The 18,577-nt window shown below is 35.2% G+C and overlaps 1 protein-coding gene across 3 annotated transcripts in view; it reads left to right on the forward strand.

Moving 5' to 3' along the window:
- LOC149800271 (uncharacterized) overlaps window positions 1-18,577 on the forward strand; it is a 171,543-nt gene that overhangs the window by 143,929 nt on the left and 9,037 nt on the right. For all 3 annotated transcript variants that reach the window (XM_089959840.1, XM_089959843.1, XM_089959841.1), the window contains 8 exons: window positions 535-650; window positions 1,123-1,261; window positions 5,342-5,395; window positions 5,950-6,083; window positions 7,607-7,741; window positions 9,131-9,267; window positions 12,656-12,795; window positions 16,667-16,789. In XM_089959840.1, the coding sequence (XP_089815966.1) occupies window positions 535-650; window positions 1,123-1,261; window positions 5,342-5,395; window positions 5,950-6,083; window positions 7,607-7,741; window positions 9,131-9,267; window positions 12,656-12,795; window positions 16,667-16,789 (978 nt within the window). The remainder of the gene's footprint in view (window positions 1-534; window positions 651-1,122; window positions 1,262-5,341; window positions 5,396-5,949; window positions 6,084-7,606; window positions 7,742-9,130; window positions 9,268-12,655; window positions 12,796-16,666; window positions 16,790-18,577) is intronic.

Below are 18,577 nucleotides of genomic sequence, written 5' to 3' on the forward strand. Positions count from 1 at the left end.
CCAGAATCAGCAGTCACTTTCTTCTCACATGGCATGCCAGAATTGGCAGCCTCAATGCTCTCACATGGCATGCCAGGATCAGCAGCCTCTTTGCTCACAAATGGCATGCTAGGATTAGTCACCTCTTCCCTCCTCTATGACATGCCAGGATCAGCAATCTTTTTCCTCCCACATGCCATGCCAGGATCAGCAGTCTCTTCCTGCCCACAGGGCATACCAGTAGTATCACAATGTGTGTGCTCATTCTGGGTGTTTTTGGGAAAGTTTTGACGTAACAGAGGTTTGTACAGTTATTAAGAATGTAGTTGTAACAAACAAAAAAGTATTTATATTTCTAAACCCCAAAATAGTATGTCCATAGCAAGATGAATTCACATAATATACAATATTTACTCAGATCAAACTTAGTTCAATAAAAGTATGATGACTAAAACTTCATGCATGTTCTTCCAAAGTAAATATCGGCCCTTTGACGTTTACATTTTGAATTTTTATTTTGTTAAATACATTATTCAAAAGTTATTTAACTTTCAGGCATACCTGAGTCGAGCTTGTTACTATGGCATGAAGAACTTGTATACAAAGGCCATTCTGAACTGTAATGAAGCTATCAAGTTGCAGCCCCAGAGTGTTAGGGCATACCTGTACAGGTGAGGTAGATAAAATGAAGCCATAAATTGAATACAGATGAAGTTAAAATAAATAGTAATTTATGAGACAATAGTTTAATTTGCATATTATGACTTCTTTCCTATGTAAAAGTATTAGAGGCTGAATTTAGATTTTAGGATCATGGCTAAAGTTATTTATGTATTGCAATTTATTTTAAATAAAAGAGACAATGAAAGCTGAAGTTATCAATGAACTGTTGTCATATGGAAGAAGGATACAAATATTCATGTTACCCTAGCTGTTGATTACATGTTTAAAGGAGTTTATGAATTGATAAATGAAGTTACAAGTATGCTTTCATGTAAATAATATAATAAAGTTGCATAAGGGTAACATAAAAAAGGAAATTTATGAATAACTAAAATTTATCAAAATAATGCACTGAATATTTGACTTAATCAGCAGGAAAAAGTTTGTATTTTACTGAATATTGAATTTGTCCACTTCCAGGGGTGCTCTGAAATACCACATCAAAGCCTATGAGTTGGCCATAGTGGACTTGACCAAAGCAACTGGCATTGATAGCACATGTCCACTGGCCTACTTCAACAGAGCTGTCTGCTACCAGGAGAGCAAACAGTATGAGAAGGTGCATAGTCTGACTTAATATAGAATATCAGCCATGACACTAGAAAGTGTCCCATTAAACATGAAATGGACATGAGACATTAGAAAGTGTCCCATTAAACATGAAATGGACATGAGACACTAGAAAGTGTCCCATTAAACATGAAATGGACATGAGACACTAGAAAATGTCCCATTAAACATGAAATGGACATGAGACACTAGAAAATGTCCCATTAGACATAAAATGGACATGAGACACTATAAAATGTCCCATTAGGCATAAAATAGACATGAGACACTAGAAAATGATCCTTTGGGCTAAAATTGACATGAGACACTAAAAGATGTCCCATTGGGCATAAAATGGACATGAAACACTAGAAAATGACCCTGTGGGACTAAAATGGACATGAGACACTAGAAAATGACCCTGTGGGACTGAAATGGACATAAGACACTAGAAAATGACCCTGTGGGACTAAAGTAGACATGAGACACTAGAAAATGACCCTGTGGGACTAAAATGTACATGAGACACTAGAAACTGTCCCATTGGGCATAAAATGGACAAGGGACACTAGAAAATGACTCTGTGGGAATAAAATGGACATAAGACACTAGAAAATGACCCTGTGGGCATAAAGTGGACATGAGACACTAGAAAATGACCCTTTGGGACAAAAATGGACAAGGGACACTAGAAAATGTCCCATTGGGCATAAAATGGAAATTTTTAATTTTGTGTATTTTGATGCGACAACCTTGCCTGAATACATTGCAGTTTCATTCATGCAAATATCATGAATATTAATAGATATGATTGTTTTAATACATAATGAAGTTACATTATGACTTTCGAAATTGTTTTATATAATGTTCATGTTGTATTATGGTATATATTGTCCAAAGGGACATTTTTTCACATCCTGGCTCATTTATAATTTTATGTAACCAGTCAGTTGAATATACTTGGTTTCATGCATGAGATCGATGGCAGAATGAAAATTTACCTAATAACTATATGTATTAGAAACTGCATTTCTGACTTACTATAATGCATATGTATTTTCCTCCATTTTATACTTTTTTAAAATAAATAGCAACTTAGAGTTTATTATAATTATATTCCACTGTAATTAGTAATCAGTCACATACAGTTTTGTTATTCTTAAATCATGATGTAGATGGTACAGTGGCCAAAATTCATAACTTGTATTTTATTGCAAGTACTGCATAACAGTACACTTCTTAGACAAGAATCTTTTTAGTGAATCAAAAATAATTGTGGATTATTGAAGTTGACCAGGTTTCATGACAGACATTTTTCATTGTTATATAGCAAACCTTTTTACCTTGTATGCCGTTGTTGTTGTTGTTGTGGGGTTTAACGCCATTTTTCAGCACATGATAGGCTATACATGGTGGCTAGTATTAATGGTGGAGGAAGAACCCAGGAAAACCCCGGAAAGAACCACCATCCCATGAGAAGCTACTGGCAAGCTTTCTCATATACCCACATTGGTCGAATCCAAGAATCGAACCCACACAGAGAGAGGTGAGATGGCAGTGATCCGTAACGAAGAGTGCTTTAGACCACTCGACCACTCGGGGCCCCACCTTGTATGTCAATATCTTAAGCAGAAAAATAATATATTCTGAGAAATTGGAAGCGGACTAAAATAAAAATGTTTTATTTTATAATTTTGTTTATTATGAGGATTTTATGTACTTCCATGACGAATGAGAAACCTACTTCCCTTCTGAACATTTCATATATTTACAATTACATTACTTACCATCTGTACATTTTATACATTTACATTACTTATCATCTGTACATTTCATACATTTACATTTACATTACTTCCCATCTGTATGTGTTATTCATTTACATTACTTATCATCTGTACATTTCATACATTTATAATTACATTACTTACCATCTGTACATTTTATACATTTACATTACTTATCATCTGTACATTTCATACATTTACATTTACATTACTTCCCATCTGTACGTGTTATTCATTTACATTACTTATCATCTGTACATTTCATACATTTATAATTACATTACTTCCCATCTGTACGTTTTATACATTTACATTACTTATCATCTGTACATTTCATACATTTACATTTACATTACTTACCATCACCATCTGTACATTTCATACATTTACATTACTTATCATCTGTACATTTCAGGGGCCCCGAGTGGCCGAGTGGTCTAAAGCGCTCTCCGTTACGGATCACTGCCATCTCACCTCTGTCTGCGTAGGTTCGAGTCTCGGATTCGGCCAATGTGGGTATGTGAGAAAGCTTGCCAGTAGCTTCTCGAGGGTCGGTGGTTCTTTCCGTGGATTTCTCGGGTTCTTCCTCCACCATTAATACTGGCCGCCATGTATAGCCTATCGTGTGCTGAAAAATGGCGTTAAACCCTACAACAACAACAACAACAACTGTACATTTCATACATTTACATTTACATTACTTCCCATGTGTACATTTTATACATTTACATTACTTATCATCTGTACATTTGTTAAATTTACATTACTTATCATCAGTACATTTCATATATTTACATTTACATTACTTCCCATCTGTACATTTTATACATTTACATTACTTCCCTTCTGTACATTTATGCATTTACATTACTTATCATCCGTACATTTCATACATTTACATTACTTATCATCCGTACATTTCATACATTTACATTACTTCCCATCTGTACATTTTATACATTTACATTACTTATCATCTGTACATTTCTTACATTTACATTTACGTTACTTCCCATCTGTACATTTTATACATTTACATTACTTCCCTTCTGTACATTGTATACATTTACATTTACATTACTTCCCATCTGTACATTTTCTACATTTATATTACTTCCCATCTGTACATTTGTTAAATTTACATTACTTTCCTTCTGTACATTTTATACATTTACGTTACTTATCATCTGTACATTTGTTAAATTTAGCTTACTTCCCTTCTGTACATTTGTTAAATTTACATCTAATCAGTACATTTCATACATTTACATTTACATTATTTCCCTTCTGTACATTTTATACATTTACATTACTTCTGTACATTTATACATTTACATTACTTCTCTTCTGTACATTTATACATTTACATTACTTCCCATCTGTACATTTTATACATTTGTGTTACTTCCCTTCTGTACATTTATACATTTACATTACTTCCCTTCTGTACATTTTATACATTTACATTACTTCTCTTCTGTACATTTATACATTTACATTACTTCCCTTCTATAAATTTTATCCCTTCTATACATTTTAGGGGGCCCCAAATGGCCGAGTGGTCTAAAGTGCTCACTGTTATGGATCACTGCCATCTCACCTCTGTCTGCATAGGTTCGAGTCACAGGTTTGGCCTATGTGGGTATGTGAGAAAGTTTGGCAGTAGCTTCTCGTGGGTCAGTGGTTCTTTCCAGAGTTTTCCCCAAGTTCTTTCTCCACTATTAATACTGGCTGCGATGTATAACCTATCTTGTGCTGAAAAATGGCATTAAACCCAACAACAACAACATCTGTACATTTTATACATTTGCATTACTTCCCTTCTGTACATTTATACATTTACATTACTTCCCTTCTATACATTTTATCCCTTCTGTACATTTTAGTGGGCCCCAAGTGGCCAGGTGGTCTAAAGCACTCACAGTTATGGATCATTGCCATCTCACTTCTGTCTGCGTAGGTTCGAGTCTTGGGTTCAGCCTATGTGGGTATGTGAGAAAGCTTGCCAGTAGCTGTCATGGGTCGGTGGTTCTTTCCCGGGTTTTCCCGGGTTCTTCCTCCACCATTAATACTGGCTGCCATGTATAGCCTATCTTGTGTTGAGAAATGGTGTTAAACCCCACAACAACAACAACATAATCTGTACATTTTATACATTTACATTTACATTACTTCTCCTTCAGTACATTTACATTACTTCCCGTTCTGTACATTTACATTACTTACCCTTCTGTACATTTACATTACTTCCCATCTGTACGTTTTATACAATTTACATTAACTCCTTTACATTTGCTTTCCAGGCTCTAACAGACTATGGTATTGTCCTACTCCTTGGAGAACAGCTCAAAATCAAGGTAATCAAAATTAAATATGCCATAACAAAGTCATGTTGTTAGCTTCCAGAATTTATAACACAGTTTTATTGTAAACTTGAAGCATCAGCCATCAATCTTTTTTGCACTTTTATTGAGCCATGTTCTTCATCCAAGGTTTTACTCACACCATAATAATGATATGAAATAATATATAGAATTAATGATTAATAATTATATAAAGTAAAACATGGGACATACATTTAAAAGTTATAGGCAGTGACATACAAAATATACTAAAAATAAATACTTTTAGGAAAAGAGATTTTGGGATCTCCTTCATTTTTCAGCAAAGAACAAGCAAGCAGTCATCCTAGTTGCAGTATGTGTACCATTTTGAGATATAATATACTTTCTAACTGAAAACAAAAACACTGCATAACACTGATGGACAATCCTTGACTGAATCGAGATGGTGTGAATAAATTTCTCTGATAGAGGATTTTGTTCCTCATATTTGATAAATCAAGCTTAAAGTTTTTTTCTTTTTTTTGAATAAATATTATATATTTGCTATGGTACACATTTTTCTTTAGGTACTGATCAATCGAGGGCTACTGTACTTTGAGAGGAAGGACTATATCAATGCCCTATATGACTTTAAGCTGGCAGCAGTCATAGATCCACACAACCATAATATTCTCCACACATTAGGGCTTTGCTACCACAAGTAAGTTTAGTCTTTTCTTGGATTGATTTTTATTTGCTGTGAGGAATATGCTAAATATTCAATAGGTTATAAATGATTTCGCTATGCATACTTGAATATGTTATACAGTAGATAGAAAATATAAAAGTTTTGATGAAAATAAAGTCATACAAATTTAGAGGGGACAGATTTTGCAAAATTATTATTCACATGAAATGAATGAAGAAATATATATGATTAAAAGACAAAGATGGCTTGTTAGCATTTTGTATATACTAACTTTACTGATATTTGCTAAAAATTAATATGTTTTACATTAATTAGCAAATTAGTGACGCCATCTTCAGCAAGATGGCTGGTATTGTTAATAGCAAATCAATGAATATATCTTTAGCAACATGGATGGTACTATTACCTTTGTAAACTGAATTCCATTCATTATTTTTCTACAACATGAGGACAGATTTAATCTGCAGTGCAATTTGTATTTTTATCAGATGTAACTATATTTTATTGCAGATTAAAAAAAATTGACTTATAATCACCTCATTGCTAACTGAATTGTTTTGCATCAAAGCTTAATGGCAGCATACTATAAAAAAAGGAAATAAATGTCATACATTGTTTTACACGACTCAGCTTAGAAGTATATAATCACTCCTGGATTAATTGACCTACCAAATAGACTCATGTTAAAGTCAGTTTCAATAGCAAACAACATTACATAGACCCAATCTGATATCACTTGATGCAATATTGGCAGGTCAGAGTCTCTGTTATTTGCTCTACTGATCAGCTAAACAAATTATATAAACCAAGATGTGGCAGCACATTATGCAACAGTAGATCTGGGTCTGTACAGTTGGATCTGAGTCTGTACAGTTGGATTTAGGTCTGTACAGTTGGATCTGGGTCTGTACAGTTGGATCTGAATTTTTTGTATATATATATGGTACATTGTAATTATGTAGGCAGTTTGTCCAACAAATGGCTATAGTGTCATTGAGTGTAATTTGTAATTTTTTAGCATGTTCAGTTTAAAAGATTATTTTTTGCAAATGATTCCAAAGAAAAATTTAATCTGCATATTCAGAATTGATCATTTCTTCAAAATGTGCTAAAGAGATTGACAAAAACTGTTTCAAATAGACATCAAGCATTTCCTAGTTTTTGTTTTTTTACAGTCAGATCTCACAAATCGACTTGAAATGTGTTTCCAGCACAATGTGGGATAATTAAGTTGGGTTTAACAGAATCACTTATGGATTTTAATTTAATTTAATTTTAACTCTAGACCTATGTAATTAAAGTCACATTACAGGTTCAGATAAGTGATATTTGACAAACAAAAGGTCCAGATTGGACTGTATTCTCTTTCTCAGTATTTTTTTTATGGCTATTGATCTGTATAATTGAAGCTGTTGTGTTCAAAATGCTGGTTTTTATTTTGTTGGCATTTAATGTAGTTAGTATGTGACAGACAGTCATGAGATTAACTGGAGATTTCCAATATATTTTTTCAAGATTGCTTTGTTTTCTCACAGGCTGAACCAGTTGAAAGATGCTGTTGAAGTATTTACTGAATGTATCCATAGCAACCAGTTCTTCCTGGATGGAATTATTGCAAGAGGAAATGTTCACATGGACTTTGGCAGCAAGGAAGGACTTATGTATGCAAGGTCTGACTTAATTTTGCACAGGCCCATATGGAACAATCTGATTCAGGTTTTTAACAGAGAAAAAGTTACTCTTATCGTAAAAAGAATTATCTACAAGGTTTCAATTACATGATAAAATAATCCCCTATATGCATTGTTAATGGCGAGAATACGGTTTATTTTTTATGTTGTCATGGTACAGTCTCAGTTATCCAGTCTTGTTACAGTTACATATGAATGTTTTTATGAATTATATTGTTTGATAATTGGAGAAATCCTTCCAGTGTGTTAAATTGCATGGTGCTAGAAGTAATTGTTTTGTTGGTTATTGTACTAATAGTAATTTAACTGTACAAGTTTAGACTACTATTTGTATGGGTACTGTGTTATTTGAAGATAAAAACCACTCTGGTGGCCTAAGTGGTTAGAGCATCTGTCTCAGATGCTGCAGGCTGCGGGTTCGAAACCTGGCCAAGTCATTCCAAAGACTTATAAAAAGGGTACTAGCAGCTATGACTGAAAAATTGTTAAAGCTACATTAACAGTCCAAAACACACACACACACACACACACACACACATATAAATGTAAAGTATCCATTACAAAGTGTCCAGTTATTATTCTAGCAGCTTCTAATAGATGTATACCATATATCCTCACATAAATGTAAGATTCAACTGCAAACAGCATAGATCTGATCTGCCAGTACATTATATGATGGAATATCAGGGTCTTTGTTTTTGGTTCTACTGATTGGTCCTAACAAACTGCATCAACCCAGATCTGCCAGTGCAGTATGTAATGGCAGTTCTGAGTCTGTGTATTGTGCATTTGGATGCTTAGTAACATATAAATGAGCACATGATGCATTACTTTTATAAACATGCGGAATTTTCTTCTGGAAGATTTTGATAGCATAAGAAATTTTTATGTAAAATTTGTTGCCAGGGAAAAGAGTTGACAGATTTTAGCATGTTGAAAATGTTCACAGGTACACATGTTGTTAGTAGTCAGTTTGTTAGGACGATGTTAACAGATGTATCATAAACAAAGGAACTGCTATGATAAAGGCTATGAAGTTACAGATGTATAATGAACAAAGGAACTGCTATGATAAAAGCCATGAAGTTACAGATGTATAATGAACAAAGGAACTGCTATGATAAAGGCCATGAAGTTCCAGATATATAATGAACAAAGGAACTGCTATGATAAATGCCATGAAGTTACAGATGTATAATGAACAAAGGAACTGCTTTGATAAAGGCCATGAAGTTACGAAGTCAATAAACAGGAGTAATATCCTCTACAATTGGTTTATTTTAATGTCATTAATCTAATGTCACTGGTCTAAATAGTGTTCTTTGTTGTAAAATAGTTTGCTGTTCATTTAAATTTTATTTTTTTCAGACGTGACTATGAGAGGGCATTGAAACTGGACCCATTGTGTCTGCCAGCAAGGGTGAATTTGGCATACACATTGCAGGTTTCTGGCAAATTCATGCAGGCCTGGAAACATTTCACTATTGCTATCAGTCTCAAACCAAGTGAGTTTACCATGACAACTATGACATCCTCTAAGAGCAAATTATTTAAAATCTATATATTTACCAATATTTTATATAAAAATGAGAAGGTACACATTTATTTGTTACAATGAATCTGTCATTGCCATTTCCTCTGGGAACTATCCTCCTAAGGTGATGTCTGGTGGAGTATAATTCCCTTGCCTTTGGCAGGACGCTAAGCCTGACCAGACAGCACTATAGAAAAACAGAACCCTCAGGAAAATGTTTTAGTTCAATACCATTTATTATTTTTTATTTACCTTATATACTTGCTTATATATCGGATGAAACTCCAAACTGCATAAACCCATGTCTGCCATCACAGAATGGGCCAGCAGATCTTGGTCTGTGCTGTTTCTTATGACTTATCAGTTGAATAAACAACATTGATGCCAATCCACCATTGCCCAGTGCACCTGCAGATCAGGATCTGTGTTGTTTGCAGTTGGACCTGCTTTGTATGCAGGTATTCATGGTATGTGTCATTGAGTTATCTTCCTCACTACATTTTTGTCTTTTTCTTTTTTGTCTTTTATCTTCTTCTTAAAATATGCTTGATGTGTATGGAAAATAAAAAACATTGCCATGGATACAAACCATTCCGCATTCTGCATGGTCATTCCGCCTTTTTTGGATGTCATTATACAATCATGGTGAGCACAGCAGTGCTATGGATTCTGTGTCCATCCCTGCTTAGTTCCTATCTTTTTTTAGATTAATGGTTGAATCTTTGCTTCAGATACAAAATCTGACTGGACAAGCCACTTGGTACACAGTCCTCTGCAGCAATGTTGACAGTGTATACAGCACCCCACAGCAATGTTGACCTTGTATTCAGTACCCCACAGCAATGTTAACTTTGTATACAGTCCGCCACAGCAATGTTGACTTTGTATATAGTCTCCCACAGCAATGTTGACTATGAGTGAATATTCAGGATGATAAACAAGAATCATACTTAGTTTAGATCAAACCTTGAATCATACTAAATTTAGATCAAAACTTGAATCATACTCAATTTAGATAAAAACTTGAATCATACTCAATTTAGATCAAACCTTGAATCATACAGAGTTTAGATCAAACCTTGAATTATACTGAATTTAGATCAAAACTTGTTACATACTGAATTTAGATCAAACCTTGAATCATACAGAGTTTAGATCAAACCTTGAATCATGCAGAGTTTAGATCAGACCTTGAATCATACTGAATTTAGATCAAACCTTGAATCATACTGAGTTCAGATCAAACCTTGTTGCATACTGAATTTAGATCAAACCTTTAAGAGTCCATTCATTCTTCACTCATGGTCTGCAAAATTAAGATAACCTCAGAACATTATTTTGTACAGTCTTTGTCATTTTATTTGCAATGACTACCTTGAAGAGTGATTTTTAACAAAAAGCCTTTAAGTACTCAGTCATTAAATCTTCATTATTCTGTACATTCTGCACAGTAAATTATAGCTTGAACAGATTTATTTAGGGGAAAAATGCTGCTGTGATTGTCATAATGTTAGCAGTGATAGTAATAGACCTTGATACAAACATTAGGGATAATTGGTTAGCAGTAATAGTAATAGACCTTGATACAAACATTAGGGATAATTGGTTAGCAGTCATAGTAACAGACCTTGATACAAACATTAGGGATAATTGGTTAGCAATGATAGTAATAGACCTTGATACAAACATTAGGGATAATTGGTTAGCAGTCATAGTAATAGACCTTGATACAAACATTAGGGATAATTGGTTAGCAGTCATAGTAATAGACCTTGATACAAACATTAGGGATAATTGGTTAGCAGTAATAGTAATAGACCTTGATACAAACATTAGGGATAATTGGTTAGCAGTCATAGTAACAGACCTTGATACAAACATTAGGGATAATTGGTTAGCAATGATAGTAATAGACCTTGATACAAACATTAGGGATAATTGGTTAGCAGTCATAGTAATAGACCTTGATACAAACATTAGGGATAATTGGTTAGCAGTCATAGTAATAGACCTTGATACAAACATTAGGGATAATTGGTTAGCAGTGATATTAATAGACCTTGATACAAGCATTAGGGATAATTGGTTAGCAGTGATAGTAATAGACCTTGATACAAACATTAGGGATAGTTGGTTAAAAATGTTTTCCACGTGATTTTTCATCAATCAGCAGCAGAGCTAAAAGTTTTATAGAATTGACAAATACAGCATGCCTTCACAGTAAGGTCTTTCAGTATAACATAATTCCTGTTATAAGGCAGGTGTTGTCATTGTTTGTTTTCATTATGTAGTTTTTTTTGTTTAAAGTACTTTTAACACATTTTTGGCTCTATCATGTAGAGAAAATGGGAGCTAAGTGCCTTTGTTAAGGATAAACTGAAGAAGCAAACACAGGCTTGTCTGGGTAGGTATTGAATTTGCAACCCTTGGATTGCAAGTCTAACTCACTACCAACTGAGCTACCCCAGTTCCCTCAATATTTAGTAGTGAAATTTTATATATAATGTGCTTCATTATAAGGCACTCTGACAATATGTTTATAAACTCTATGGCCTCCATAGACAGTGTTATAATGAGGGAGTACTGTATCATATACTTCATTCTAAGGCACTCTGTCAATACGTTGTTATACTATATGGCCTCCGTAGACAGTGTTATAATGAGTGAGTACTGTATCATGTACTTCATTATAAGGTACTCTGACAATATGTTTATAAACTCTATGGCCTCCATATACAGTGTTATATTGAGGGAGTACTGTATCATATACTTCATTCATAGGCACTCTGTCAATACACTGTTATACTCTATGGCTTCCTTGGACAGCAATATAATTAGGATGTATCTTATACACAAAATGATATGGTGGTCTCACCATAAGTTGATATACTTTATGGCTGTCATGAACAGTGTTATAATGAGGGAGATCTATATCATGTACTTCAAAAGCAGGTGGTCTTACTGTAAGGCAGCATAATCTATGACTGTCATGTACAGCATTATAATGAGGGTGTACTGTATCATCTACTTCATTTTAAGGCAGTATACAGTAAGTCAGTTAACTCTATGGTTTCAGTGGACAGCAATATAATGAGTGTGTACTGTAAGTGTTATCTTTACTTCTTGAGCTTGTAAATTTAGCACACTGCTTGAAAGTTGAATAACATTTCCCTTGTTTAATTTTAACTCATCAAGCTGACTGGCTGCCTTACAGTCAACCAACCAACACTGAGTATGTCAACCTGGATATGCAAGCCAAGCACAAATCCTTGAACATGCAAATATGTCATTTTAATGCCTGTAGTGAAAAAGATTTGTATGTCTTAGTGATTATTGTTTTGTTTTTATGTTTCTTGCAGACTTCAAACCAGCCCTAGAAGGTAGAGCTGTCATCAATCTCCAGATGAGTGACACATTTGCTGCCTTCCTGGACATTAATGCAGCTATCAAAGTTTCAGCTACTGCTGAACTTCTCACCAACAGAGGAGTTGTTAATCAGGTAATGCTAGAAAAATATTATTATTAAAACAGCAAGACATAGCATCGCTATGTCAAATTATTGATACCTGCGTTATTAATACTTTTTTATACACTCATCTTAAAAGTTAGGCATATTATGTAATGATAATGCATGTCTGTTAACATTTGCTTGTCTGGGCTTTAACTTTGTAATGGCTGGGGGAGATTTTCATGAAATTTCATCGTAGAATGACCACACACTGTCACAGGTCCATTATAAATCATGCCACATCCCTGTCTTTGAAAATATTTATCTTGCACAATAACAATCTACCTGAGGATTATTTAATCCCTTCATACCTGACAAATTTCAAACCAGTCCTTGTACCATCAGCACAAACCTTGTAATTTGGAAATTAAAGTCAACCGCAAGTGCACTGTTAAGGAAATGTTATTATTACTACACAGCCTAATGTACATCATAAGGTGCTTAATTATGCAGTGAAAATGTGGCCACTGCCTCAAAATCAATGTCACAGCAAGGAAAAATGTAATTCTGTGACTGGTATCCTTGTCCAGAGTTTACCTTTTGAGCCACTGAGGATATTTTAATGAAAATTTATCATGACTTGGTGATATGCCACATACCATAGCCATATCCCTGCTTTATGATCTTAGCAAGGGAAAATGTCATTCTTTGGCTTGTATACATGGCTTGAGTATAACTTTTGAACCAGTGAAGATATTTTAATGAAAATGTATCTTGTTATATATCTTCACTTAGAGGGTGCCTCTTGTATCCACAGTCATACCCCCTGCCTCAATGTCACAACAGATAGGGATAATGTCGTACCCCCTGCCTCAATGTCACAACAAATAAGGATAATGTTGTACCCCTTGCCTCAATGTCACAACAAATAGGGATAATGTCGTACCCCCCTGCCTCAATGTTAGGGTCACAACAGATAGGGATAATGTCATACCCCTGCCTCAATGTCACAACAAATAGGGATAATGTCATACCTCCTGCCTCAGTGTCACAACAGATAGGGATGATGTCATACCCTCTGCCTCAATGTCACAACAAATAGGGATAATGTCATACCTCCTGCCTCAATGTCACAACAAATAGGGATAATGTCACACCTCCTGCCTCAATGTCACAACAAATAGGGATAATGTCGTACCCCCCTGCCTCAGTGTTAGGGTCACAACAAATAGGGATAATGTCGTACCCCTGCCTCAATGTCACAACAGATATGGATAATGTCGTACCACCTGCCTCAATGTTAGGGTCACAACAAATAGGGATAATGTCGTACCCCCTACCTCAATGTCACAACAGATATGGATAATGTCGTACCCCCTGCCTCAATGTCACAACAAATAGGGATAATGTCGTACCCCTTGCCTCAATGTCACAACAAATAGGGATAATGTCGTACCCCCCTGCCTCAATGTTAGGGTAACAACAGATAGGGATAATGTCATACCCCCTGCCTCAATGTCACGACAAATAGGGATAATGTCATACCTCCTGCCTCAATGTCACAACAGATAGGGATGATGTCATACCCTCTGCCTCAATGTCACAACAAATAGGGATAATGTCATACCTCCTGCCTCAATGTCACAACAAATAGGGATAATGTCACACCTCCTGCCTCAATGTCACAACAAATAGGGATAATGTCGTACCCCCCTGCCTCAGTGTTAGGGTCACAACAAATAGGGATAATGTCGTACCCCCTGCCTCAATGTCACAACAAATATGGATAATGTCGTACCACCTGCCTCAATGTTAGGGTCACAACAAATAGGGATAATGTCGTACCCCCTACCTCAATGTCACAACAGATATGGATAATGTCATACCCCCTGCCTCAGTGTTAGGGTCACAACTAATAGGGATAATGTCATATGTCCTGCCTCAATGTCACAACAAATAGGGATAATGTCATACCTCCTGCCTCAATGTCACAACAGATAGGGATAATGTCATACCCCCTGCCTCAATGTCACAACAAATAGGGATAATGTCGTACCTCCTGCCTCAATGTCACAACAAATAGGGATAATGTCGTACCCCCCTGCCTCAGTGTTAGGGTCACAACAAATAGGGATAATGTCGTACCCCCTGCCTCAATGTCACAACAAATATGGATAATGTCGTACCACCTGCCTCAGTGTTAGGGTCACAACAAATAGGGATAATGTCGTACCCCCTACCTCAATGTCACAACAGATATGGATAATGTCGTACCCCCTGCCTCAGTGTTAGGGTCACAACTAATAGGGATAATGTCGTACCCCCTGCCTCAATGTCACGACAAATAGGGATAATGTCATACCCCCTGCCTCAATGTTAGGGTCACAACAAATAGGGATAATATTGTACCCCCTGCCTCAGTATTAGGGTCACAACAAATAGGGATAATGTTAGTCAGGACTCTGTTTGCTTATCTAGTCTGTCACGTTTTTTAGCCTCAGTTGATATTTTGCTGAAACTTTATTAAGGTCCACACATTACCATACAATAGGTCAAGGTCATTGATAGGGAAGCGGTCACAGGATGGGTGAATCATGTACTGTTGGTCATGCTGTTGTTTATACTTTGGAAGGTTTTGATTTAATTCTAGGATTTACTTAATGTTTTCTTCTCATGGGTTCTCATCAAACTTGAGAAGTCTCAAAGCAAAGACAATTCATTTTATGACACCTTAGTCAACCCTTTTGATTGGAGTCAAGGTCACAGACAAAGGAGATTTATTCAGGTATATCTTAAAATCTGTCATTTTGTTCTTGCCAGATTAATGTGTCACAAGAAAAAAGCATGATTTTTTGCTGTCAAAGGTCCTGACATGGTCATGTTTCAGAAAACATGATTTTCAGTAATCTTACTAAAAAAAAGCAAAATTGAGAGAGACCATTATTGACACCATGATACAGTCCTGTAACCTGTATAAACAAGTAAATTGTCATGCTTAATGCTCACGGAAAACTATCACCTCGTGGCAGTTTAGTCAGTTGATTGTCTTAGATGTGATTAAAAGGTAAGGTAAGTTGGACTGATATAAACAACCACAGATTACTTAATTGACTGACAGTAGCTGGGGTGATGTTGTGTCATGAATTTATGGGGGGGCCCACTTGGCTAATTTGCATAGGTAAAGCATACAAAGTGGAACATCCCAATTCATTTCCGGTTAGGTAAATCAAAGAGATGTGTATTGAACAAACAAACTTTATTACTTTCCATTGCCTTGTAAGGTAATTTGTAAGCAGTCTATTTTTTAAAGATTATTCACTAGTTCATGGTTAGCTTTAAAAAAATTTGAAGTTGGATTTTACTCCATATATTATTTTAGGAGCTGAAATAGTGTGGAAGTGTGATTCATTTTGTAAGGCAATCATTGAAATGTAGACATGATTTAGGGAAGGATAAGCTATTGGTGAAGTGAACAAAGTCCAGAAAAACTAAAGTTTTTAACTCCTGCTTGATGGAGATTGACTTCATGAAGTGGAGCTGCATAGGGGAAAATTTTATTCTTTGCACATACAACAAACATCGTAAGTCATCCTGGAATATACAACATCCATCAACATAGTAACACCATACAGCATTGGGACACTGCATGCTATATATACATGCTATGCCAGTTTTTAGATCCACTTTTATATTGACATGTACAAAATCTGCATACTGTATGAAATGAATTGCCGTTACTATCATACATGTTGCAACTTTTTCTGAAGTGCAGGTGCACTCTTATGAGAGAGGCACTTAATGAAGATGAAGATGATGATGGTGATGTTTTGTGTGATGTCCAGATGTGACATGTAGCAAGCATTGAATTTAATTTATTTATTAAGTACTGTAACAGCAACTTTATGATAAATATTCCTTACAGTTTATGGATGACTGTGTGAATGCTATGAGGGATTACCAGGCAGCATTGCAGATCGACCCGACTTACGCCTTGGCATATTTCAATGCTGCCAATGTCTACTTCCACACCAGACATTTTCGACAGGTTAGTAGCTCTGTAATTCATTTATAGTTAAAATATTTGCAAATGATTTTGTTAAGCTATTGATGAAATTGTTGGCATAATTTTGGCACACGCCTTAATTAATAGGATAAGCATGGACAATTAACATGGGACATTGTAATTGATATGAAATAACCTCAACAGTTTAGATGGAAATTTGTTGATATTTAATGTAGAGGAAATTAGAAATGACCCATCCTTGGACAGGCATCTCTTACCTTGCAGGGATTGAACCAGCAACTACAGAGTTGTACAGCTAGTATATGACAGGTGCAGTAAACAACTGACATCTATACATTCTCCTTGGTATAGAAATTGTCTTGTACATCATGCTTAATCTTAATTTTTATCTCCAGCACGATGAAACTGGTTCCATCCATCTTTTGTTCCATCCATCCATCCTTCATTCCATCAATCCATTCATCCATCCTTCATTCCATAAGTCCAACCATTCATCCATTGTTCCATCAGTCTTCCATCCATCCATCATTCCATCAGTCCTTCCATTCATCTTTTGTTCCATCAGTCCTTCCATCCATCCTTCATTCAGCATTAAGAGGTTAGTGTAAGGACTGGTCGGCCTGGTGTCAGGATAATGTGACTGGGTGGGACATCATGCTACATGTCTGCAGCATGATGCCCCAGTGCTAGACATCACTATAAACTGCCACAATGCAGACATCATAGTGATATGACTGAATTTTTTTTAAAGCTACGTTAAAAATCCAAACCACACACACACATACACACCCATCCTTCATTCCATCAGTCATAATTTTGTTCTGGAAGATAATTCCAAAAATATTCAGGCTGTTTTTATGAAACTTGAGATGTTTATTAGACTAATATGCTTTCTGCTATTAACAATTCTTCAGATTCAATGTATGTAATTTTTTGTCCATTATTCTGTCCTTCCATCCATCAGTTATCAACACATTTGGTTCTGGGGCAAAACATCAAAATTATATATCTCATTGAAATTTGGTACACATATTGGACACATAGTCCAAAGTACCTTTTGTTATTTATAATTTAGATTCAGTAGTTTTGGCTTTTGGAGTAGAATTCCAAAATGGTTCAAGATATCTCAATGAAACTTGGTTCACATATTAAACTAATGATATAGATGTTCCTCATCCCATTTACAATTGTTCAGTTTCAGTATTTTTATGTTGGTCACTTTCATTTCTGGAACGTATGTCTGTGCCATTTCTCCTGGATTTCTGATAGTCTTTAGATTTTGACCCCAATCTAGCGATTTGCTGACAAAATCTCCTGGAAATCACAAATTGGCTGAACATAAGTATTTCAAGCTAAAAACAACATCTGTCAAGTATAGGTATTTCCAACTAAAACAACATTCAATAGACTGCTTACGACTATCATAATCCATCAATCAAATTGTTATATATCTAACAACCAATCAAATCATAGTGCATGAGATGCACTGATATTGCACACATATAGGTTGTTTTACTCATCAATATTTCAGCATTGAGTAATGTGTTGCATATAACAGTTTGCATGCAACCTGACAAGTATAAAATAGTTCTTGAACTTTTTGGAAATGTAATAATTTTGTTACCATATTGAAACTTACACTAATGAATACAAAGGAAAATATACCTTTGAAAAAAAGAAATATGTTTGCAAGTTCAACAGTGGTTGGATAGACAAATTTAAATGTGTGAATTGTTGTGAAAATCATATATAACAAGCTTAATAAAGTTGAGTAACTATTATTCATTGTAGTTAATTTACTTAGTTTTG

This window comes from Sinohyriopsis cumingii, chromosome 5 (assembly GCF_028554795.1).
Source record: "Sinohyriopsis cumingii isolate HCF-2022 chromosome 5, ASM2855479v2, whole genome shotgun sequence".
Lineage (NCBI taxonomy): Eukaryota > Metazoa > Mollusca > Bivalvia > Unionida > Unionidae > Sinohyriopsis > Sinohyriopsis cumingii.